Source organism: Palaemon carinicauda, chromosome 31 (assembly GCF_036898095.1).
Source record: "Palaemon carinicauda isolate YSFRI2023 chromosome 31, ASM3689809v2, whole genome shotgun sequence".
In the NCBI taxonomy this organism is placed as follows: domain Eukaryota; kingdom Metazoa; phylum Arthropoda; class Malacostraca; order Decapoda; family Palaemonidae; genus Palaemon; species Palaemon carinicauda.
The window spans coordinates 24583316-24611244 of record NC_090755.1 but is presented as its reverse complement, the minus strand read 5'-3'; the positions used below and the strand labels follow the sequence as shown (position 1 = coordinate 24611244).

The following is a 27929-nucleotide window of genomic DNA, read 5'->3' as shown; positions in this document are numbered from 1 at the left end:
TCTACACATGCACGCAATCACATGCATTCATTATACTTTACTTTATTCACCATCTACACATGCACACAATCACATGCATTCATTATATTTTACTTTATTCACCATCTACACATACATGCAATCACATAGATTCATTATACTTTACTTTATTCACCATCTACACATGCACGCAATCACATGCATTCATTATACTTTACTTTATTCACCATCTACACATACACGCAATCACATAGATTCATTATACTTTACCTTATTCACCATCTACACATGCACACAATCACATGCATTCATTATACTTTACTTTATTCACCATCTACACATACACGCAATCACATAGATTCATTATACTTTACCTTATTCACCATCTACACATGCACACAATCACATGCATTCATTATACTTTACTTTATTCACCATCTACACATACACGCAATCACATACATTCATTATACTTTACCTTATTCACCATCTACACATGCACACAATCACATGCATTCATTATACTTTACTTTATTCACCATCTACACATACATGCAATCACATAGATTCATTATACTTTACCTTATTCACCATCTACACATGCACACAATCACATGCATTCATTATACTTTACTTTATTCACCGTCTACACATACACACAATCACATGCATTCATTATACTTTACTTTATTCACCATCTACACATACATGCAATCACATAGATTCATTATACTTTTCTTTATTCACCATCTACACATACACGCAATCACATAGATTCATTATACTTTACCTTATTCACCATCTACACATGCACACAATCACATGCATTCATTATACTTTACTTTATTCACCATCTACACATACATGCAATCACATAGATTCATTATACTTTTCTTTATTCACCATCTACACATACATGCAATCACATAGATTCATTATACTTTACCTTATTCACCATCTACACATGCACACAATCACATGCATTCATTATACTTTACTTTATTCACCATCTACACATGCACGCAATCACATGCATTCATTATACTTTACTTTATTCACCATCTACACATACACGCAATCACATAGATTCATTATACTTTACCTTATTCACCATCTACACATGCACACAATCACATGCATTCATTATACTTTTCTTTATTCACCATCTACACATACACGCAATCACATAGATTCATTATACTTTACCTTATTCACCATCTACACATGCACACAATCACATGCATTCATTATACTTTTCTTTATTCACCATCTACACATACATGCAATCACATAGATTCATTATACTTTACCTTATTCACCATCTACACATGCACACAATCACATGCATTCATTATACTTTACTTTATTCACCATCTACACATACACGCAATCACATAGATTCATTATACTTTACCTTATTCACCATCTACACATGCACACAATCACATGCATTCATTATACTTCACTTTATTCACCATCTACATATACACGCAATCACATGCATTCATTATACTTTACCTTATTCACCATCTACACATGCACACAATCACATGCATTCATTATACTTCACTTTATTCACCATCTACATATACACGCAATCACATAGATTCATTATACTTTACTTTATTCACCATCTACACATGCACACAATCACATGCATTCATTATACTTTACTTTATTCACCATCTACACATACATGCAATCACATAGATTCATTATACTTTACTTTATTCACCATCTACACATGCACACAATCACATGCATTCATTATACTTTACTTTATTCACCATCTACACATACATGCAATCACATAGATTCATTATACTTTACTTTATTCACCATCTACACATGCACACAATCACATGCATTCATTATACTTTACTTTATTCACCATCTACACATACATGCAATCACATGCATTCATTATACTTTACTTTATTCACCATCTACATATGCACACAATCACATGCATTCATTATACTTTACTTTATTCACCGTCTACACATACATGCAATCACATAGATTCATTATACTTTGCATGTATGTGTAGACGGTGAATAAAGTAAAGTATAATGAATCTATGTGATTGCATGTATGTGTAGACGGTGAATAAAGTAAAATATAATGAATGCATGTGATTGTGTGTATGTGTAGATGGTGAATAAAGTATAATGATTGCATGTTATTGTGTGCATGTGTAGACGGTGAATAACGTAAAGTATAATGAATCTATGTGATTGCATGTATGTGTAGACGGTGAATAAAGTAATCACATAGATTCATTATACTTTACTTTATTCACCATCTACACATACACACAATCACATGCATTCATTATATTTTACTTTATTCACCGTCTACACATACATGCAATCACATAGATTCATTATACTTTACTTTATTCACCATCTACAAATACACACAATCACATGCATTCATTATACTTTACTTTATTCACCATCTACACATGCATTCAATAACATGCAATCATTATACTTTATTCACCATCTACACATACACACAATCACATGCATTCATTATATTTTACTTTATTCACTGTCTACGCATACATGCAATCACATAGATTCATTATACTTTACTTTATTCACCATCTACACATACACACAATCACATGCATTCATTATATTTTACTTTATTCACCGTCTACATATACATGCAATCACATGCATTCATTATACTTTACTTTATTCACCGTCTACACATACATGCAATCACATAGATTCATTATACTTTACTTTATTCACCATCTACACATACACACAATCACATGCATTCATTATACTTTACTTTATTCACCGTCTACACATACATGCAATCACATAGATTCATTATACTTTACTTTATTCACCATCTACACATACACACAATCACATGCATTCATTATATTTTACTTTATTCACCGTCTACACATACATGCAATCACATGCATTCATTATACTTTACTTTATTCACCGTCTACACATACATGCAATCACATAGATTCATGATACTTTACTTTATTCACCGTCTACACATACACACAATCACATGCATTCATTATACTTTACTTTATTCACCGTCTACACATACATGCAATCACATAGATTCATTATACTTTACTTTATTCACCATCTACACATACACACAATCACATGCATTCATTATATTTTACTTTATTCACTGTCTACGTATACACACACTTATACTTCTACTTTACTCACTGTCTACACATACGTACAATCACATACATTCATTATACTAGATTTTATTCAATGTCTACAAATAGTACAACCACATACCTTCACAGTTTTAGCTTATATATTACTTCAGACCTTTAATTTGTGTATTTCAGCAATAAAGCTATGCTATCAAATACTTATATCATAATGAAAATATATTTTACACAGTCTAATTTCTAAAAGAAATCACCACCTACTATTTACCTAACTTTAAACTACTTAATATCACCAGTTCCCAATCCAATAAACTTTAGCACTAAATATCTTGAATAATTATAATAACACGAACCAATAAGAAATACCATGTATCATAATTCGATATTATCTTTTTGCCATATCACAGGATGGTTTTAACTCCTTGTAGAAAGTCTTATCCCACTGGCAAATGCAACCACATAAATCTAAAAATCAATAAACAAAACATTACATTACTTTTGAAATAAGTAATGTTTGTGCAAGTGCAGTGCACCTAAGTTTTCACTTGTGTTTTTCCCTTATTAATATACAACGGTGATTAGAATTTACCCTTTAATATACAGTTCTCTTCCACTTATTTTTTAAGTTTTCTCACTTTACTCACATATAAGGTGTCTTCAAACACCAACTGGCTAATGGAAGAGAAGTCACGTGGGCTTCATTCATTATTACAGCAAAAGAATATAGAATTATAGGAACGGGGGGGGGGGTAAAAAAATTCTATGGCTACTAACTACAATGCCTATTATATCCAATTTGAAAAGTGCCTTTTATCCCTGATCGACGATCCACAAAAACACACACAAATACATCTATAAAATTTATACCTTTACGGTGTGTATATATATATATATAGATATATATATATATATATATATATATATAGATATATATATATATATATATATATATATATATATATATATATATATATATATATATATATATATATATATATATATATATATATATATATATATATATATATATATATATATATATATATATATATATATATATATATATATATATATATATATATATATATATATATATATATATATATATATATATATATATATATATATATATATATATATATATATATATATATATATATATATATATATATATATATAATATATACATATATATATATATATATATATATATATATATATATATATATATATATATATATATATATATATATATATATATATATATATATATATATATATATATATATATAATTTAATGCAGCCAGTCGGGAAGAAATTCCCCGTTTCATATTTATCTTTTTCCCCCCTTTTTCATCTTTATCTTTTTTTAAATTTTCCCCTTTTCATATTTAACTTTTTTTTCAATTTTCCCTTTTTCATATTTACCTTTTTTCAATTTTCCCTTTTTCATATTCATCTTTTTTTTTAATTTTCCCTTTTTCATATTTATCTTTTTTTTTAATTTTCACTTTTTCATATTTATCTTTTTTTTTTTAATTTTCACTTTTTCATATTTATTTTTTTTTCAATTTTCCCCTTTTCATATTTACCTTTTTTCAATTTTCCTTTTTTCATATTTACCTTTTTTCAATTTTCCCTTTTTCATATTTATCTTTTTTTTAAATTTTCCCTTTTTCATATTCATCTTTTTTCAATTTTCCCCTTTTCATATTTACCTTTTTTCAATTTGCCATATTTAATATTAACCTTTTTTTAATTTCCCCCTTTTCCATCAGGTGATCCTCAAGGATGGTCACTTCCAACAGATCGTCTCGTCAAAACTTGCTCATAGATTTGAACCGTTTGAAGGCCCAATAAGCGAAGCACCTGTGCCTGGTAAGGACTAAACATCGTTTCCTGAATTTTATTAAAAGTTTCATTGTAACGAACATAGAATATGGTGAACTCTATATTCGTTTATGCAGCCATGTTCCCTTTAGAGTTATCTTGCTTGAGGGTACACCCGGGCACACTATTCTATCTTATACCTCTTCCTCTTGTTTTGTTAAAGTTTTTTTTTTATAGTTTATATAGGAAATATTTATTTTAATGTTGTTACTGCTCTTAAAATACTTTATTTTTCCTTGTTTTCTTTCCTCACTGGGTTATTTTCCCTGTTGGGGCCTCTGTGGCTTATAGCATCCTCCTTTTCCAACTAGGGTTGTAGCTTACCAAGTAATAATAATAATAATAATAATAATAATAATAATAATAATAATAATATTTCAGTTGCCAGTCTCCTTCAAAATCCCTTTTTCCTATAATGGCAAGAATCACTGAACACAACATAACACTTCAAATTCATTCAAAAATTGGAGATGGTTAAATTACTTCAATATATGAAACTTTGATTTTTTTCAGTAATTCGAAAACTAAAACTCTGAACACAAACTGCAGTTAATATCTTGTACCATAAAGAATGAAGCTTTATTTCGAAAGAATATTATAGCTTGTTCGGCTTAGTTCTAGCATATTTTTTCCTAAGCATTCCTATACTTTGCTAAGTCTTTTGTGTATCTTGTAGTCGTGGACCTGTACTAATCTAAGCATTTCTGCTTGAGCTTAGCTATCCTTGCTGTGCTTTGCTGATCCTTTCCTGTAAGAGGTCTGGTACGCTCAATACGGATTCCTGTTACATCCTTGAAAAACTCTTCCAGATATATGTTGTAGTCAACAGTGCTTGTATAGACCAGAACGACAGAAGCCTAGTGTCGAGATGTCTATGGTTTCCGTTTTCTTATTGCTAAAAGATAAAAACAAGAAATTTTAACTATAAGGTGATCCAGTTCTTATAACTTACAAACCTGAGACATTAAAACATTGTTTCGTCACTTCTGTTGATATTTTTAGAAGACTTTCGGTGCTGTTTTGGTATGCGATCTCATTTATGGTGTGATCTCAGAAATTCAAAATATATATTAAATTAAAAATGGAGTCATTACTCAAAAGTGTCCTATGGACACTTCTGAGTAATGACTCCATTTTAATTTAATATATATTTTGAATTTCTGAAATTACGCCATAAATGAGATCGCATACCAAAACAGCAACGACTTTTCTCTTTGGGTGATTAACTGTCAATTCCTGTTACTCACATACACGCACGCAGATGTCGTGCCAGTACGAAGGTAGTAGGATTGCCAGGGCACCAGCCACCCATTGAGATACTACCGCTAAAGAGTTATTGGGTCTTTTGACTGGCCAGACAGTATTACATTGGATCCTTCTCTGTAGTTACGCTTCACGTTCTTTTTGCCTGCACATACACCGAATAGTCTGGCCTATTCTTTACAGATTCTCCTCTGTCCTTATACACCTGACAACACTGAGATTACCAAATAATTCTTCTTAACCCAAGGGGTTAACTACAGCACTGTAATAGCCCAGTGGCTACTTTCCTCTTGGTAAGGGTAGAAGAGACTCTTTAGCTATGGTAAGCAGCTCTTCAAAGAGAAGGACACTCCAAATCAAACCATTGTTCTCTAGTCTTGGGTAGTGCCATAGCCTCTGTACCATGGCCTTCCACTGTCTTGGGTTAGAGTTCTCTTGCTTGAGGGTATACTTGGGCACACTATTCTATCTCATATAGGAAATATTCAAATGTTACTGTTCTTAAAGTATTTTATTTTTCCTTGTTTCCTTTCCTCACTGGGCTATTTTCCCAGTTGGGGCCCCTGGTCTTATAGCATCTTGCTTTCCCAACTAAGGTTGTAGCTTAGCAAGTAATAATAATAATAATAATAATAATAATAATAATAATAATAATAATACTGTAGACGACACACGATACTTGCAGGTGATAATAAAAACACTTACACAACCCACGACCTTGCACACACAAGTCTAAAAATAGAATGCCAACCAGGCGGGAAATTTATAGCAAGTGGACAGGTCTGTAAAGGCAGTTACTTGTTACCCAAATAGCCGAATAGCAAAAAATATATACATTGGCATCGGCTTGAAGTCCCACAAATAAATATACTCTATGAATATGAAATTCGATTCTGCTATTTTCTCTCCTTAAACTATCTTCGACGAGTGTGTGTTTTTTTTTTTTTTTTTTTTTTTTTTTTTTTTTTTTTTTTTTTTTTTTAAGTTATATATTAAGCCTTGTAAAGTTTTGTGAGTTTAGCAAAATGCTTATATGTCACTGGAAAAATTTAAATGCAAAACTTATATTTGCACTTGTTATAGCAAGTTCACATCATTCAGTCTCAACTTAGAGGTAATTACTTACAATGGTACATTAACTTTGCTCTTTCTGACAAAATTAACACACGATCACAATTACAGTGACGTTCACTCAGACGACCGCTTACAAAGCCTCTTCTCACAGACGCCCCCAATGAGGCTTTGGAGAAATGTTAGCAATAAAGAAAATTGCAATTTTCAGGGAACCCCATCATCAACATCAACCTGGAAAACACCCTGCAGACTATGAAAGGATTCGGAGGGGCTTTCACAGACTCTACTGGAATCAACATCGCTGACCTTTCGAAAGCAATGCAGGAAAAGCTTCTAAGGTTAGTAGGATCAGGATTCATTGCCCTGTTGGATGGATTCCATTGAGTTGTCTGTTGCTGATGAGCCTTTCATCTGTGACGTCATTTGATTGTTCTTTCAGCAGAGTTTCGCACTCATTGAGATATTGCCAAAGGTTGTATTAATAGTTTTATAGATATTCAAAAGTTCTAAAAGCATCGCAAGTCTTAGCAAGCAACTAGAAGTTAAGTAACATGAAATAAACCCCAAATGCGAATAATATAGATTCTGTTAAACATTACTGAGTCAATGACAGTATTCAAATGATCTAAAATGAAAATTGAGCTTCCTGGAGTTTCTTAACATTTACAATACCAATCTACTGATGCAGATCCTACTTCTCTCCCACGGGCATCGAGTACACCATGGGTAAGATCATCATAGCTAGCTCCGACTACTCCAAGCGTATTTACTCCTACAATGAAGTCGAGGGTGACATGGAGCTTAAGCACTTTGCACTAGCTCCAGAGGATTACTCATACAAGGTAATTGCACATCTGATTATGTGGATCGCTTGACTAGATTCATGAGCTTGGGCATTAAAGTCAGGAACCAAGGCCTGGGGGTTATTCAGTTTTCATGAACCCATGATTTGACAGCTAAGTGGAAGAAAGGAAGCAGGAACGGACATATAGTCAAAGGCGAAAAAGTGGTTGCTGCTAAGGACCGTAAGGTTACGACAATAATATTCAGTTTTAAAGATATATTCTATTATCGATAATTTTGTCCTTTCTTCAATCAAGTTTTACCAATAAAAAGGGAGGTGAAATTCTTACGACTTTACATCCCGACCATAACGTTCTCCTGATTAGGTATAACTCTTGTCTTCAGATTTCATTTATGTAAAAGAAATTGGTTGGCCGTTCCTGCTGCCTCTATCTAAAATTACTATTTTTTTTTTTATTTCCTAATTAAACAACCAAATATTTCTTATGGGTAAAACTAATCAGCTTCTTAAAAATTTAAGCCGAAAGATAATGTTTTTTTCTCTTTTACCTAATTATCTATAATCCCAAATGAGGATACTGATACAAGCCAAAAGTTAAAAAATATTTTTCTTTATTCTCTAGCTGCATCATATCCATTTAAAGAAATATTTAACACAAAATCATATTTCTTCAGCTACCTTTCATCACACGGGCCCTGGCTATGAGCAAGCGTCCACTGCTGTTGTTCGGGGTTCCGTGGTCCCCTCCAACATGGATGAGAGAAACTGACCTTTCCAAAGGCGAGGGAGGGATCAAGCGAGAGATGTGGAAGGTCTGGGCCGACTACATCGTCAAGTGAGTGGGAAAGAATAGGATTCTTTTTGATGGATTACAAAAGCCGTCAAAGTATGATGTAGGTGGAGGATCACCATTGTCATTATAGATATAAGATATCCTATAAAAAAAAAACCTTGCAAATACAAGGCCTTGTTCAAGGATGAGGTAGACCACATGCAAGAGAAATGGTACCAATGAAGTGGGTAGGAAGGATAATAAAATTACTTGGAGAATCAGCCTATGGATATAAATTGATATTCATATAAAACATCAGGAATGTGAAGGAAATGGCACATGCTCTACAGTATTATAGCTTCGCTCAAAATGGTGGGGAACCGATTTCATTAAAATGTCTGAGATCATTGTAGACGTCACATCTTTTCGTGATTCCATTTTCTGTTTTTACCTTATATCCAGACATCCTCTTTCTATGTTTTTCTTTGATAGTTTTATACCTATATCCTGGTATAAATGAGCTAGCAATATAGCAAATATTGTGCTCAAGGGCTGCGGTCTACCAAAGTATTATATTTTGGTAGACCCGCAGGTGATGTGTCACCATGGAATCTTAAAGTGAGTAGCATGCATTAATCCCTTGGAACTCGCTTGGTGCATAGTATCTATTTTCCCTTAAAAACTGCCCTTTATCTGGAGTTTCTATGATCTCAGACATCCCCTGTCCTATAAAGTATTATAACTGTGTTGGCTTTCATAAGAATATGTTCCAAGGCTTTTGGGAATAGAAAAACAATAAAATATATTACATAAAAGTCCTGAAAAAGTACTGCATGAGCTAATATGGCATGTGAATTAATTTCTATTCATTATCAGCAAATGGCGAAATCAACAGAGTATGGCATTTATAGACTATGAAAAGCCTTTTGCTTCTATTAAAACTTTAGCAGTTATGAGAGCCCTTCAAAGACAAGGACTAGAAGAATCGTATGTTATAACATTTGAAAATTTCTATACGGGAAGTACAGCATTTCTAAAACTCCATAAACATTGTGAGAAAATTCTGACTGAGAATGGAGTTAGGCAGGGAGACCTCATCTCTCATAAATTATTCACAACGTTGCTAGACGTTTTTAAGAATTTATATTGGAAATAAATAGGAATTAACATTAATAGGGAGTCCCTTAACAACTAAAGATTTGCATATCTCATAATTCTATTTCGTGATCATGAGAGGAATTGCAGAAGATGATAAAAGAGCTGAATAGAGAAAGCAGAAATGTAGTTCTGAAAATTAATATGAGTAAAACTAAGATAATGTTTAATGAAAATGCAGAGACAACATATAAGGGTTATGGACAAACCTCTAAAGATTGTTTATGAATATACTGTACGAACTAAGGACAGACAGTAAGTGCTTCCTCGGGACAAGAGACCGATATTGAAAGAAGAATAAGCATAGGGTATAGAGCTTCTGGTATACAAAATTAAATTATGTAATGTAAAATGCCACTTTCTCTAAAAAGAAAAGTATTAACTTATACATCGAAAACATAGAGCCTTAGAACATATTCTAGGTACAAATGAAAGAGCTATGTAAAAAGTAATGATGGAATAACATTAAGAGATAGAAAAAAGGCAATATGGATATGAGAGCAAACTAAATTAGAGGATATTCAAACAATAAGTACGAAATAGAAATAGACATGGGCAGAACAAATAATGAGAATGACAGATAATAGATGGATAAAAAGAATAACAGAATAGGTCCCTAAAGATTGCTAATGAATATGGGAAAGGAAGAGATGATGGATTGTTAAGCTAAGAAAAAAAGACCATAAACAGATGCGTGAACTTTGTCCTAGCGTGGAATAGCAATGGTTGATGATTATGATGATGATGGGGACAAGTTGTCTGTAAATAACAAAAGGTCGTTTAATCATTAAAACAACATTCAAAATTATTGAATTATCTTTTGTAGCAATTAAAACATTTGTTTGGACAATAACCTGTAAATTATACAGTAGCATCCTCCGAATCTTCCCGAAGATTTGTCAAATCCTACGAGTCGGAGGGCATATCTCTGTGGGGCCTGAGTGCACAGGACGAAGCGATGCTGCGTTCTCCTTGGCACGGGGATGGATGCAAATGGAACGCCACAGATATGCGGGACTGGATCAAGACCTCACTTGGTCCCGCCTTGGAAGCCGCTGGATTCGGGGGACTTCAACTCATGGTGTTGGACCACGACAGAGATGGTCTACCTTGGTATCCAAATACAGTAAGTTTACAACAAAAGTAATTTTTTTGCTACTTAAGAATTTTTTTTTAGCTATAATTACATTTCAGGTTCGTGATGAAACTTCCTTTTTCGTACCAGATTCTTATTTCCAAAAGACAAATAACATCAAAATACTGGCCTTGTAGGACTTCATATGAGAAAACTGTTCATCATGAAACTTTTACATTGCACTGTGGATGTCTCCATCTTTATATTGAATATTTTAAATCCTTTTCACCTTCAGATATTGGATGGCAGTCCCTATCTATATACTGATGATTTTGGATTACTGTCTCCCCTATTCATTTATCACACTCTCGATGATCCCACATTTATATTAGAGAATTTAGATGACCCCATTCCACCCACCTTCCAGATTCCCCATGGCCTCTTCTTTTAAACCGAAGATGCCTTTTCGTTTTACAGATTCTAGATGACCCCGATGCATACAAATACGTGGATGGAATTGGTATCCACTGGTACGAAGACGAGACCACAGGTCCTGAAGCACTTGATGCCATGCACGAACATTATCCAGAGAAGTTCATCTTATACACTGAGTCTAGCATAGGTAAATGTTGGTAATCACAACCAATTATAATCCATTAATTTATGCACGATCTTGAAATTATATTACTTTCGCCACTTGAGGGGAGAGGAGCACTAATGGATATCTTAGCCATTCACTCGAGAACCTTCTTAGAAATGAGTTTCCTTGAATATGTAAAAAGTTATTTTCTTAGTTTGAATTAATGCGAAAATAATTTAATTAACTTCATAAAAGATTATTAAAATAGCTTCAATGAACTCTTCAATGGTAAAGAAAACTAACGGTAAAGGGAAATGAAAATTTTTTTAATTTTTTTTTTTTTTCAGGAGGAAATGCCCCTGCTCTTGGTTCTTGGAAAAACGCTGAGCGCTTCAGTCGTAATATAATTGAGGTAGATAAGATACTTTTGTGTGTGTGTGTATATATATATATATATATATATATATATATATATATATATATATATATATATATATATATATATATATATATATATATATATATATATAAATTATACAATTGTATTATAAGCATTTTACTCACTAGGAAGGTATGCTTTAGAAGATACTGTTTAACAAAAAAATGTTTCTCCAAGTTTGAACCTCTGAAGTTCCAGTTTCAACTCTTCTATAATGAGTAGTCTTGAGCCTTATGATAGAAAAGGCAATAATATGAGAATTAACCGCATACCTATTACTATATGGAAGATGATAGTCTGGTGAGATCTGAATGCAAAGGATAGTCAACTTCATAAAAATATTTTACAGAATACTAAATTAGCAAAGTGAAGGAAGACTCGTGAGACTAATATATAGACTAAGAAAAAGGAACTGAATGAATTCTAAGTTTCTGTGCAACAATTTAAGAAGAGAATCGGGTGCTGAGGACCAGATAAGAGAACAACTTAGCAGAAATTTGAATTAAAACCTTTCCTAGGGATAAATAGGGCCTGAAATTCCAGGTTGATTCTATTCTATTCCTATGGTAATAAGACTCCTGTTTCTACAAATAAGCAAGTCTGCAATCCTCACTGAAGCTCATTTAGTCCTTGATGCTGCAGTTCAACACTCGAGAAAGTAGACGCCTCTCAATGACGTTGACAAAATATTCATTTTAAAGAACCACAGACTTATCTTCCCTTATAAACTATGACCAATTCAAATGGAAAAGATGATTCAAAATGCCATTGCAGTCTGCTTGAGACTTCACATGCAGTATATCATACCCCATATGAGAATAACATAGAGAACAGGTTGCTCAGGTTTAATATCTAACGAATGTAAAGCATAATTAGAAATCACAAATAAAGGACCAACCTAGAACGAACTAGTCAAGGATTTTGCTGTTTCGCCGGATAGAAAAATAATAATAATAATAAAAAAAACAATAGAAGCAAACTTGATAAGGATACCAGTAACAATATGACCATATCTAAATACAGACTATAAGATGATACTCCGTATATTAGATGAAAATATATCAGGAAAGTATGGTTAACCCATTTGACTAGAGGATGAACAGTAACAATGGTTCAGAAAACGGCGACCAAAGAGAAAGATAATGGAAAAGGCAACTTCTTTATATCCCACCAGGCTTCTTTGGTCTACTGTCAAGGTTGCCCAAAACACCATTAAAACACAAGAGGATGAGAAAATGATAAAAAATAGTGTGCTTTAATGTGCCCTCAAGTGAAAGAACTCTAAAATCCAAAACACTGGAAGGCTAAGGTACAGATGCACCATCCGTGACAAAAGAACATTGGTTGGATTTTCTTAAACGAGCTGCCTGTCATTGCTAAAGTCTCTTCTCCACTTAACATGCGGGCAAATAGCCACAGAACGATTGCAGTACCTATCCAGTATCCACGAAAATGAAATCATAAGGTATAGTATGCTTTGTGCTGTCAAGATGTTTGAGGAAAGAGGAGAATTTGTATAGAATGTTCCAGACTATTCGTGGGACACAAAAGAGCCGAATCTAAAGGAGGACCCAACATCACAATGCCTGATAAGTCCTTAAAGGATCTTATAAGTTTCATGGTAGTATTTCCATTGGTTCCTGGTGGCTAAGCTACATAGTACCTTGTGTTATTTTTTGAAGGTCAATGCCCAAGTAGCATTTTGGTTGTGGTGGCCTGGAGGTAGCGTCCTTGCCTGGTGATTGCCAGACTGGGGTTCGAGTTCCGCTGAGACTCGTTAATTCCTTTGGTCGCTGCAACCTTACCATCCTTGTGAGCTAAGGATGGGGGGTTTGGGGGAGCCTATAGGTCTATCTGCTGAGTCATCAGCAGCCATTGCCTGGCTCTCCTTGGTCCTAGCTTGGGTGGTCAGTCTCTAGGGCACTGTCCTGCTTGACAGGGCAATGTCACTGTCCCGTGCCCCCTGCCATTCATGGACGGCCTTTAAACCTTTAAGTGGTAAAAGGAACAGAAACCGAAAATTCGTTATTAATTGTTTCGTGATATAATTCAATATTCAATTATAAATGAAATATGATTGAGATAAATTCCATTCAACAAATAACTTTAACAAATCTTTCCAGGATGTCAACCACTGGACAGTCGGCTGGTTAGAATGGAATATGGTTCTCGACATGCAAGGGGGTCCTAACTGGGCAAACCGCTCGGCAGATGCCCCTATTCTGGTAAAAAAGGTAGGTCATACATCTAAAGTTCTCCAGGATGTACGGGATGTCTATTATTATGGACTATTATACTGGGTATTCTCGGGGGCAATTTTTTCACCGAACAGTCATCAACTCAAACTCTTCCACAGCTGCTGAATCCCGATGATTCAGTAGATGCAGTAAGGGTGGGCTGAAGCTTTTATTGAGGATTATTCTTAAACTTCTCTAGTAGTCTTTACTTATTTCCTCTCCTCACTGGGTTATTTCTCTGTTGGAACCCTTAGGCTTATAGCATCCAGCTTTTCCAACTAGGTATGTAGCTTAGCAAGTAATGATAATAATAAACTGTAATTTTGCAAAATGCTGACGAGACAAACTCCCTCTCATGCTTTATAGAATGAGGCAATGGATTTTCTGAATACTACAATGCTCCTAAACAGGAACAAAGAAATGCTTTTAACTTTTTCCACAACACTTCCATAATAATAATACCTCTTATATCTTGGCTCCTTAAGAGTTTTAGAATTCACTTACCTACAAACTATATACATAAATGCATATGATCACTAGAGAAAAATCACAGAAAAGTTATCTTTAAAAATGTTCCTTCTGGTGTTACCTTCGTCCAAAATATACTACAAAACTTTGTCGTATTTATAATTTTGAGCAAAACAACTATAGATTTGTGAGTGGTTTTTGGCGATTTCTAAGATTTGAAGTTACAAGATAGAGGAAACATACTGCATTTTGTCTCCTCATACAAACCTGTCAGAACTAATACACCTGTCAATCAAACTGTAGAACTTCCAAAGATTTTGTAAAAAAGGGATTGCACTAATTCCTTGTACAAAGACTTCAAACCTCATTCTATAACCCCCTTTTTCGTCCTACCATCTTAATAAAAAAAAATACATCTAATATTCTTCTAACGTTTTCAGGAAGAGGACACCTTCTACAAACAACCCTTGTTTTACGCGATGGGCCACTTCAGCAAATATGTCACAGATGGAGATGTTCGGGTGTCATATTCCATCGCTCCTTCGGTAGCAGGCATTGAAGTGACGACATTCCTCAAACCAAGTGGAGAAGTCGTTGTCGTCCTTATGAACACGTAGGTCCTTATTGACTTGGCCGTGAGACATTAAACACACTTTTAACATCTTCTGAAGATTGTGATATCTAGTGCTTGATGAATAATAATCTTCTCAAAAAGATATATAACATTTTCATTTCTTAAGCATATCTAGACACAAACATGGATTTACTTACTTAGGCTTCATTATTTCATGAACTACTTCATATGAAGTTACTTTAGAGACCTGGTGTTTTAATTTCCATGGCATCTCTCTTTCAGGAGTGAAGATGAGCACAGCATCACCATCAAGGATAACAAGGGATCAGTTCTCAATCTGAATCTTGAATCTCGGTCTCTGAACACTGTCCTCTACAAACCTGTAGCTAAAAAAACGAAAATGTGATATGTAGCCAAGATTCTGAATTTTGCCTCACAATAATGACCTTGGGTTTAAGATCTATTTTTCCTTTGTTATTTAACTGATATTTTTGCAATTTACCTCCCGACTAAATTACAAGTTTTACCAATGACTTCTGCGTAGGATTTAAACCTACGGGGAACTTTTTGTAATAATTATCAAAATCTCACAATGGACTGAGACTAAAATTACACCAATTAGTGACTCTTAATAAATTTAAAGCAGTTTCTCCTTTTATACTCTTATTCCTCATTTTATTTCCTTAAATAATGAAATCCATTTTTCATACATCAAGTTCCCTTCAACTCTCCCCAGTGGTAACATGTTCACCTAGCATTCGCATGGCAGCAGATCGATCCCAGCCTGGGACCCTGATTGATCGATTGATTCAAGTTTTTTTTTTGGCATCCTGACATCAAAGGTCATTGACACCAATATCATTTATTTTATATAAAAATTAAAAGAATATTCAATGAAAACCATAAAAGTTGGATGTCATTATAGAAGTTAAATAGTTTTCAGAAGACCTGCTTCTGAAATAAATCTAAAAATGCCACTCGCATAGTAGGACACATCATGTCCAAGAATCTTGGCAAGGATGAACCCGCCATCCTCACCTCGATCCTCAAACAGATGTCTATTTCTCAAGATATTATAATTAGGCATTCGGTCAAAAATGCATCACTGTTAGAGGTACTAAACAGTCCTCGCAGTACGGTTGGTGTTGGCCCTTCAGCAGAAACTCGTGTGTCAACCAAGTGTGACCAATACGGAGACGACAAAGAGTCGTCTCCCATTTTCGGGGCATCATGTTAAACCTCCAAGGTGATATGACATTTGTTACTTCCTTCATTTTATTGCCATCTACACTATCCCAGTGTTGTTGCCATTTATAAACCAGTTTCTTGATGTAAGGTAGGAAATCATTACAGGGAATGGGATACCTTCTTAGTGGCAACTCGGATGCAGCATTCTTCGCCAGTAAATCTGCCTTCTTATTCCCACACACACCTACATGTGCTGGAACCCAACAAAATCGAGCTGTTATACCTCTCCGTCTAATAATAAAAAGCGATTCTAAAACCTTTAAAACTAGAGGGTTACTAGAATTAAAAACTTCTAAAGCTTGAAGAACACTCCTTGCATCACTAAAAATTGTAATATTACCCTCCTTTTCCAAAGCTATTTTCTCAATAGTGGTTAGTATGCCATACAGTTCGGCAGTAAATATGGAAGCTGTTGGAGGAAATGCACCTCTACAGTTAAAACCATTACTATGTACTCCAAATCCAATGCCAACATCAGATTTGGAGCCATCAGTACATATAAAAGTCGATCCCTATGTTCTGCAACATGTTCCATAAAATGAGACTAGGATTCTAAATCAGTCATATTCTTCTTAACTCCAATAAAGTATTTACAAAAAGATACGTCAGGTAATTTCCTTGAAGGCGTTGATGATACCTTGAATGGAAGCACCTTAATTCTAATTATATCAAGACTGTTTAATAATTGATTCACCCGAAAGCCATAAGGTTGAGGAGATTTTGGGTGCAACTTAAAGTATGTTGAGTGCCTTACAAGGCTTGCAGTCTGAAAGGCTAAAGAATTAGGGAGTCTTTGCAATCTAAACCAATACCGAATAATAGAAGACATTCGGTAAAGGTCTAGAGGCAACTCCCCAGCATCAACAAGGAGTCTTGTGATAGGTGAGGTTCTAAACGCTCCTGTGGACAATCTAATACAAGCATGATGTATAGAATCTAATATTTTTAACCGGCTTGGGGTGGCTGAGGAGTATATTTCACAGCCATAACTAATTTTGGAAAATATCAAGGCCTTGTATAATTTTAAAATAGTATTGCGGTCTGCCCCCCACGATGTATGGGACAATACTTTTAAAAGATTCAGAGCCTCAAGACATTTACCTTTTAATGCTTTTAAGTGAGAAACCCATGTAAGCCTACAATCAAATATCAACCCTAAAAATTTAGCTTCACTTGCACATGGGATCCGTTGACCTTTGATGTATATATCTGGGTCTGGGTGTACTCCCCGGATACGACAGAAATAGACAATGGTAGTTTTACTCTTCGAGAACTTAAATCTATTCATATCGGCCCACTGGATAATTTTGTCAATTGACAGTTGTATTTTTCTCTCAACCATTGCCATTCTAGCTCCAGCAAATGATATAGAGATCATCCACAAATAATGTCAAGAGAACATCCTGGGGAATGACAGAGGATTTCCCATTAATATCTAGTGCCAAGAGGGTTACACTCAGCACACTACCCTGAGGAACCCCTTCTTCTTGGCCTTTACTTTCTGATAGAGTTACCCCAACTCTCACTTGAAAAACTCTATGTGAAAGAAATTACTGAATAAAAAGTGGTAGCTCTACTCTTAATCGAAACTAAGAATTCTCTTAATCCAAACTCAAGAATTCTTTTAAATATACCATATCTCCATATGGTATCATATGCCTTTTCCGGGTAAAAAAAGACTGTCACATGGTGAGGTTTGGAAGCAAAGGCTTCACAAATAGAGGACTCAAGTCGTATCAACACATCAGTTGTTGAGTGCATTTTTCTGAATCCACATTGAATGGGTGATAAAATACCCTTCCTTTCAAGGTACCATATCACTCTTAAATTGACCATCTTCTCCATGATTTTATATAAACAAGATGTCAATGCAATTGGCCTACAATTAGATGCTAAAAACTTGTCCTTACCGGGTTTTAAAAAGACTAAAATAATGGCTAGTTCCCAAACACTTGGATAACTATGATCATGCCATATTCTATTAATAATGCTTAAATTAAATAACTTTGTATTAAAACGCACATATTTAATCATTGCATATGGAATTCCATCGGGTCCAGGGGCTGTGTCATTACATGTGACAAGTGCAGAATCAAATTCTCTTTCAGTAAAAGGAGAATTGTACGACTCTTCCTCTCTTGTTGCAAAATTTAAGACTTTCTTTACTTCAATGCTCCTATACTGGTGACCAGGAGCTGCTTCACACTTGCACGATACATTTGAAAAATGGTCAACCAGGGAATTGCCAACTTCGGTTGCTCCAGTCATATACTGACCATTTACTCTTAACACTGGTGGTGGGTTTGGGGTAAATTTTCCTGCTATCTTTTTCACTTTCCTCCATACAGATGATGTTGGGGTTCTACTGTTGATGGAGGAAACAAATGACACCCAAGACTGGTGCCTAGCTTCTTTCATGGCACGACGGAACTTTGCTCTACATTTCTTGTATACGACTAAATTCTCCTCAGTACGGCGCCTGCACAATCGAGTTAAAGACTTTCTTGTGGCTCTGTGCAGGGCAGTTAGTCCTGATGACCACTAGGGGACTGGTCGTCGTTTGAATATCCCTGTTGTTTTGGGAATGGAATTGGCTCCTGCTGTGTGAAGACTTCCATTAAGTAGTGTGAAGACTTCCATTAAGTAAGTCTATGGCATCATCAACACTTTCAAACTGTTCTGCATTTCCTTCAATTTCACTTAGCTCCCGAAATCTATCCCAGTCCGCCTTATCGAGATTCCATCGAGGCGATCTCTGTAAAGGTGGACCATTGTTGGTGTTTATAATGATTGATGCATGATCACTACTATGCCAATCATCTAATGTTCTCCAATTAAAATCGAGAAAATAGTTAGAGCTTGCAACTGATAGGTCAATGCAGGACAAGGTACCTGTCTGAACATGAAAGTGTGTGGGCTCTCCTGTATTAAGGAGTCCTACGTCTTCATTATCCAAAATTGATGATACAGCATTACCCCTTGCATTTGCCAAAACATCACCCCATAAAGGATGTCTACTATTAAGATCTCCTAGTAAGAGAAAAAGTTGTGGGAGTTGTTTAATCACTTGTACTATATTATCATATGAGATGTTATCATTTGGAGGCAAGTAAAGAGAACAGATTGTGTATTTTCTCCCTATAACAATCTGTACAACCACTGCCTGCAGAGGGGTACAGATAGACAAAGATATTTGGAGAACACCTGGACAAACGTATAAAAGACTTCCCCCATGGCTCCCTGCTTGTTGATCATATGGTGTCCTATAGCTAAAATACTCTCGAAGACAAGGAGTAATAGCACGTAGCCTGCTTTCCTGTAGACATACAGTTATAGGGGAGTGCTCATGTATGTGGAGCTTGAGTTCTTCATATTTCGCCCTTAAATCCTGGCAATTCCACTGCAGAATGAAGGAAAAAACTATTGTTTATATTTTGGAAGAGACCTTGGATGAAGTCTTCCCATTGGCAATATTTGATCTAACAAAATTTCCTGGTGGTATCTCTAGAGAGGATCTTGATATATTGGGTTTTGTGTTCGTCTTTTTCTTTGTGTCCTTCTGATCTAATTTGAGGAGGATGGTGGACCTCAACTTGAATTTTTTATTTATTCAATTTACCTTCCAGTTGATCAGAAACATCAGCAGACAAGACATCATATTTATTTGAAGACGTGACTTTAATGTTTCTTATGGTAGGTTGCGAGTCGTCAGGTTTTTGCACCTTCCCCACTACAGGTTCACTAGGCAAATTGGTTTCGAGTGGAACCTCTATCAGATCAGGCAAGAACACGGCCTGAGAGAGGTTTGTACTATTGTTTTGAATAGGAGTAGATGGCTTTTGAATATCTTTTAGATCTTTAGGTATCTGTTTTGATTTTTCTACAATTTCTGGATATAAATTTTCAATGGGATTTTCAACCTCTTTAACTACTTTCATATATTTCTTTATGTTAGAATAAGGGATAAAGTTTTCGTCTGAGTGCTTAGGTAAGTTTTTCTTCAGAGCCATTGAAAAAGGTTGCCCTGGTCTTATCTGCTTTTAAAGAGCTCTTTTGCGAGCCTCTTTAAAAGTAACCCTTTCCATAGTCCTAATGGCCTGAATTTCTATTCCAAAAATAAACTTAACACAGCTTTTAGATGTAGCTGGGTGTGCTTCCCCACAATGTATGCAATTTGGATTTTCTATGCATGCACCATGATTATTTTTTCCACAGTTGGAACAAACAGCTGGCTTATTATTTAGTTTTTCCTTGCATTTCTGGCTTAAATGGCCATACATTTGACAATGATAACCTCGTAATGGTGAAGGGATATATGGTTTCATCTTCAAAGATAGCCAACCAGCTTTAATAACATTTGGTAATCTGCTTTGATCAAATGTTACAATCAAAGTAGCAAGAGGAATACGTTGTTCTCCAACTCTCTTTCTCATTCTGACTACTTTTACTACTCCTTGACTTTTCAGTTCATCCTCAATTTCTTTTTCCTTTATGTCCAGCAATTCTGGAGCATAAATCACACCTCTACTCTGGTTGAAAGTGGGGTGCAAAACGATTTTGACACTATGACCATCCAATTTTGAAAGTGTTTAATTTTTCACCTTGTATTGGGGATAGTGTCTCAATCAAGAGACCGACATTTCCTTGGCGAAGAATTTTTGGCTGCCCTACATATAACAGCAATTTCCCTGTTAGCTTTAAAAACATTTAGACGTTCATGTCTTCCATTTTCAAATTCCAAAATAAAAAAATTTCTCATAATTCACTACTTCATAGTGGCCACGTAATACTTCTACTTTTCTATATTTTTCTGTACTGTCATCATTTCTCACTCTCTCTGTCTCTCTCTCTTCTTCTCTAGTGTTTTCTTATCATTCTTCATATGCCATGAGTAAGGTTCTAATGTTACAATATTAGAACCCAAGTTGGAGCTGTGTGTACCGAGGTCCATGTTTGTATTTTCCAGGTCATCAACAGAGGGGTTGTTTTTTTTTTTTTTGAAAGAGCAAGCCGGGTTATCCACCTCTTATCGGAGGATGTCAGTCCTCCTGTCCCATGTGGCCCAACACGAGAAGAGGCTTCAGCGGGGACCAGTCCTCTATTAGAGAGCGACTGCCTCTCTTAAGGTGGGCGTACACTGGTCAGTGGGGGTGGTTAGCCCCTCCCACCATCGACTCCAATGCCTGGCGTCACCCATTACCCGCAAATATGGGTGACTTACAACCTGATCACTGGAGCCCGACTCTTAACAGGCTTGGTCTGCACTCAATGGGGTCTGCCAGAGGGTGATGGCGTCTAAATTGGCAAAGGTTGAGATGGAATGCCATCCATCCCACACTATGCCAAATCCAAAGAACCAGTCAAAATATAATCAAACAAGCCAAAGTCGTCAACAAGTTCAAGCCTAAAAGGAAGAGATGGGAGAAAAAAAGAAATAACCAAAAGGAAAAGAGAAAGTGCTGACTGATTTAGTTGGATCAACAGTTGGGCACCGAGGTCCAGTGGGAAAGTAGTTCCCACTGTTCATTAGAGCCCAGCTGCTAATCCCTAAGCCCCCCATACACATCAAGGCTTCAGCATCTGGGGGGCTGGGACCCTGAGTTTAAGCTGTTTACTGGCCACTGCTGTGGCTTGGCACCATAGTGAGGGTTTGGGCTTGCCCGGCTGATGTTCTGGTGAGCATTTATTCTGATAAAACTAGAACTGAAGCCAGACACCTTTAACGATTAACAATGTACACCTTAACGATACATTTTTAGCACATATCAGGAGCTATGCTTCAATGTATTAAAATTCTCACTGATTCTTTACGCTAAATGTATCTGCCTCTGTTTATAAGACTCTTCTGATATAAAGGGGATATTACTGTTGTATTACTTCTTGGTTAAGATCAGCTATGTCACTTCTCGCTCCCACTTTGATGTCTTTTTCCCATGTTTCATGAGAAACGTGACTTCTGACTTTTCTACAGGTACTATATCAGTCAGTGTTTATCTTAGCTGAAAACTTACTAGTTCTATTCTGGAAAACAAGTGTCACACTAGCGAAGTCATACCTTACACACAGCATAATCAAAGTCAGCAATCAATGCTTCCTTTCTTCATTTCACTCTGTTTCCCTATTGTTAAATTCTCGGCCAGTTTCCTTTTCCTTAGGTCCTTCTGACACATCTTCTTTCCAAAAGGAGTTATATCGCTCCATTTGTGTTTATGTTATTATTATCACTACTAGCTAAGCTACAACCCTAGTTGGAAAACCAGGATGCTATAAGCCCAAGGGTTCAAACAAGGAAGATAGCCCAATGAGAAAAGGAAAAAAAGGAAATAAGTAAATTACAAAAGTAATGAACAATTTAAATAGGATATTTGAAGAACAGCTACATCAAAATACATTATATATATATATATATATATATATATATATATATATATATATATATATATATATATACTGTATATATATACATATATATATATATATATATATATACATATATATTATATATATATAAACTATAAAAAACAAAAAAACAGATGAAGAGAAATAAGGTAGATTAGTGCCCGAGTGCACCCTCAAGCAAAAGAACTCTACCCAAAGACAGTGGAAGACTATGGTACAGAGGCTATGGCACTACCCAAGACTAGCGAAAAACGGTTTGATTTTGGAGGGCCCTTCTCCTAGAAGAGCTGCTTACCAAAGCTAAAGAGTCTCTTCGATACCACTATCAATAGCCATCAACCCTCTAGTATCTTTGTTTGGTTTAGAATTCCGTCTATAAAGAACGAAGAAATTCACGTCTTAAGAAACTAAAATGAAGAGACAAGAGAACCACGTTTCTCTGTGCTTAATATCCGCTTCTCTTGTGGTCAACAACCACATTTATATCGATTGCATAATTATAAATGTTATTGTGCGTTCTACATACAATTCGTCACCAACGTTGATTTTCCACCGCCAAACGATTGTTGTGTTTTAGGTAGTAAGTGTTTCGACCATGGGATAGGATTTTATAAATTATGCTATTTGTTGGATGCAAAAGTAATGGACGTTTGTTGGCATGTCTCGCCAATTTAAATTTTGATATACTTGATATTTGTACTATTTAACCTCTATTATTTACTACATACAGTGTATAAGCATGTTAGACTAAAACAGTTCATTGATTTTTTAAAGGGAAAAATGATAAGCCAACTAGTACAGAGAAGGAAACAAGACAAATTGCTGTAGAGCCATCTGTGATAGATGAACCTCTCTCTGTATTAACAGCTATTCCCAAACCAGGTCCAAGCATTGACGTTAGACATCAGAGCCATGACAGTTGTTCAGTAGATGAAGGTAGGCTAGTTGTTCATGAGCATAGTACTGTGTGATGCTTAGGCACAAGAAACAAATATGTTCTAATACCTATACAGTAACACGATTATCCGTTGGAATGATTTTTTTTATACTTAAGGAAAAGACAAGAGTGGTAAGAAGAGGGTGTCCCATGATCCTCTTCGTGAGGCTGATTCTGGTTCTGGTATTGTTCTTGGGATTCCGTTGTCAGGCAAAGGTACCAAGTAAGAATGCTTTATTTTTAATTCTCTAGAGAGCAAAAAGGAAAATAGTTAGGGAAGTAATTTTGATGAATTAGTTTCATGTGATGAATTGACACTATTTTTGTTTAAAGGCTTTGACATTGCTCAATAGGATTAAAGGTCAAAGTAGTTTTCTTCTAAGAGTTCTTGATCTAGTTAATTCATCCTTTAGTTTAATTAATATATTGAGATTATTCTTTAGCCTGATAGAAATTATAATTTTTCAATTAATATTAGGTAAGGGTGTGAAAAAAAGGATTTTTCATGTTCCTGAACAAGTGGATGTAAGGAAACCAAAAGATCCTAGATCTGTAGAGGCAGGTGAGAATTTCATTATCGAAGCATTGACATATTTTTTTTATAATAAATAATGATAATGGGTGAAGATTTTTAACAGTTTAATACTGGATTTAATGGGATATTTGTATATATATATATATATACATATATACATATATATATATATATATATATATATATATATATATATATATATATATGTATATATATATATATATATATGTATATATATAATATATATATATATATATATATATATATATATATATATATATATATATATATATATATATATATATATATATATATATATATATATATATATATATGTATATATATATATATATATATATATATATATATATATATATATATATATATATATATATATATATACTGTTTAGGTAAGTAAGGCTTTGAATAGTAAAGCTCAGTACTTTATTCATTTATAGGGTGGCTACAGCCATTTCCTGATAACAACACAAAGGCCAGATGCAAGAAATGGGGGACCATTTTTCAAGCTCACCTGACGTCAATAATTGGTCATGCTACAGGAAAAAAACCTTTGGATTTAGCAAAGTCTTCAGGGAGTAAAGTACAGACATCCATGAAAGATAAAGTTTAACCCAATATGAATGAATCATTAAAAATTGCAGAGTTAAAGTTAGCAGTTTTTATAACTGAACATTCATCCAATTTATCCATAGATCATCTCGGCGAATTAATATCACAGTTAGATAAGAAGTCCAGTACCCTTACGAAAATTAAGTTTCACCTCTCCAAGTCCTCTCGTTTACAAAAGCATGTAATTGGTCCCAGTTTTTCAAAGCAGTTGATCAAAGAAATTGGAGATAGACATTTCAGCTTGACTGTTGATGAGAGCTCAAGTTTCTTGTTTAGCATTAAGCATCCATTTTTACAGTCCCAGCAAAGGATGCATAGTTGATACATTTTACCGTCTTGTTCCCCTTAAAGATGCAACTGCAAATATTGTGTATATGACTCTTAAAGATTGCTTACAGGAGGATAATTTAGATGTAAATAAACTGATAGAGGTAGGTACTGACGGTGCAAGTGCTATGGTTGGTCGAACACACTCTCTCATAACATTATTACAGAAAGACAATCCTAATATAAATGATAAAAGGTGCGTTTGTCATTCTCTTCATTTAGCAGCAAGTAAGGCTTGTGAAAGACTGCCAACTATTCTTGATTTCATAGTTAAAGAGACTCGCACATGGTTTTCTAATAGACCAAAAAGAATGCAAACATATGCTGATTTATATGTTTTAGAAGACTGTACGCCTAAGAAAATGCCAGGTTTAGCTAATACCCGTTGGTTATCTCGATTGGAGGCAATAAATGTCATACTTGATCAGTGGGATGCCCTTAACCTTCACTTTGAATTGTCTGCAACAAATAGGCGTTGCCATACATCTAAACAACTCAGCCTTGCATACAAAGATCCCCAGAATAAACTATATCTGCTGTTTGTTCGTAAAACCCTGAGGGAGGTTGTTAGAGTGGACAAGCTATTTCAGGGTCAGAATGTGGATGTTATTAGACTTACCGACGATCTTATCGATATGTCTAGAAACTTGATGCAAATAGTTGTGGAGCCTGCATATTTATAAGTGCCGTAAGGAAAATCTCCAGAAGCTTGAATTTCAGAGTTACCTTCTACCACTTAATTTCATCAATTTTGGTTATGAATTTAATAAATGTGCAGCTGAATGTTCTGTAAATGATAATCAAATTTCTTATATAAAAGAACGTTGCAAGGCATTTGTATTGGACCTTCTAAATAAGGTGCAGCTCAGGTTGACTAGTGATGTTGAGACACTTTTATTACTCAAGAAATTACATCCAGCAGTTGCCACATCACAAGTGAAAGATAGATTGTGGAAATTGCGTGTAAGTACTAGAATACATTTACAGACATGGATAGTTTAGAAAACGAATGGAATGTAATTCATTTAGATCAGTTAGATCTGTTTTAGTTTTTGGGCAGAGGTTCGAGAAAAAAATCTGCTGGTGAGCAGAAATATCCCAATGTTTCATCTCTTGCTTTAGCTCTAATTTCAGTGGAGAGAATATTTTCACAAATGAATGTGGTACATTCTAAATTAAGAAATCGTTTTCAGGTAAGGTCGGTTGAAGCTATCCAACAAATTAGATATGGTTAGTCACTCAAGAATTTGACATATATAAATTTTTCACCCCCTAAGGACATAATATGAAATTTTAATGCTAAGGGAACATTAAGTACCGGTACTACAGCATAAAAAGAAGAAAAAGAAATTGTATCACTCGAGTCTTAAGATGGAATAAAATAAGAGATTTAAAAGTGATAAATATTATCTTAGAGTATACAGTACTTTTTTTTTTTTTTTTTTTTAGGAAGAATCTTTTTATTCTAATTCTGTTGATGCCGTATACTATAACCCGTATTCCAAATTTCGTGAATCTTTAGCTGAATCGAATTGAAAATTCATAAGATTTATTTTTTTTATGTATTTTCTGTTTTCATTCTACACAAAAATTTTTCCAATTTTTGTGCCATTTCTCATTTGAAAGTATTTTGCTACATGAGCAGAATGATCATTTTGAAATGTTGTAAATGAGATTGCATATAATTTTTAAGTTAATGGTTGATAAAGTGCTTGCAATTGAAGAATCTGTGTATAATTAAGTCATTGTAGAATCGCATTTTAGTGGGAAAAATATGTGGGATTTTCAACTTATTTTGTAGGATTTTTATGGGAAAAAACTGCCCAACGTGGGAATTTGAGAAAACCAAAGTGGTAACACTGCTTAACACTGAAACCTCTCATCTGAGAGAGAGAGAGAGAGAGAGAGAGAGAGAGAGAGAGAGAGAGAGAGAGAGAGAGAGGGGGGGGGGACTACTGGGGGAGGATCTTTGGTGACAATTGCAAATGTACAAAACATATTAATATTAGATGTGAATGTGAGAAATATATACACACAACCCCCAATCTCTCACTCTCTCTCTCTGATAATAAGACACTGCAGTCATCGAACTCTAAGAACGAATGGCCTTCAATGGAAGAATTACCTAATTCAAACCAAATTCCTTCATTTCATGAGCAAAATAATATAAAACGAGGATTACGCGTTTTACAAATTAACAAATGCAATGCTAAGTCAAGATATATTGAACTGAAATTGAACCATAGAAAACGGTAAACACCAAAGAAAACGAGTAAGAGTAAAATATTTCGATGATATACTAAAATAAAGGAACGTTTTTCCATGCAAAGCTCTTAACCGACTAGTCATTTCAGGGAAAATAGTTTG

The 27929-nt window shown here is 34.7% G+C and overlaps 1 protein-coding gene and 1 pseudogene across 1 annotated transcript in view; both read left to right on the top strand.

The window, feature by feature from the left end:
- Positions 1 to 16110, top strand: part of LOC137624903 (lysosomal acid glucosylceramidase-like) — a 21629-nt gene extending 5519 nt beyond the window's left edge. Inside the window, exons 3-12 of the mRNA XM_068355839.1 lie at positions 4933 to 5032; positions 7590 to 7719; positions 8070 to 8223; positions 8861 to 9021; positions 11008 to 11239; positions 11666 to 11810; positions 12116 to 12180; positions 14331 to 14441; positions 15353 to 15525; positions 15769 to 16110. Coding sequence (XP_068211940.1) covers positions 4933 to 5032; positions 7590 to 7719; positions 8070 to 8223; positions 8861 to 9021; positions 11008 to 11239; positions 11666 to 11810; positions 12116 to 12180; positions 14331 to 14441; positions 15353 to 15525; positions 15769 to 15892 — 1395 coding nt within the window. The 3' untranslated portion in view covers positions 15893 to 16110. The remainder of the gene's footprint in view (positions 1 to 4932; positions 5033 to 7589; positions 7720 to 8069; positions 8224 to 8860; positions 9022 to 11007; positions 11240 to 11665; positions 11811 to 12115; positions 12181 to 14330; positions 14442 to 15352; positions 15526 to 15768) is intronic.
- A 4031-nt stretch (positions 16111 to 20141) lies between these two features.
- Positions 20142 to 26932, top strand: LOC137624643 (uncharacterized; annotated as a pseudogene).
- The last annotated feature ends 997 nt before the right edge of the window (positions 26933 to 27929 follow it).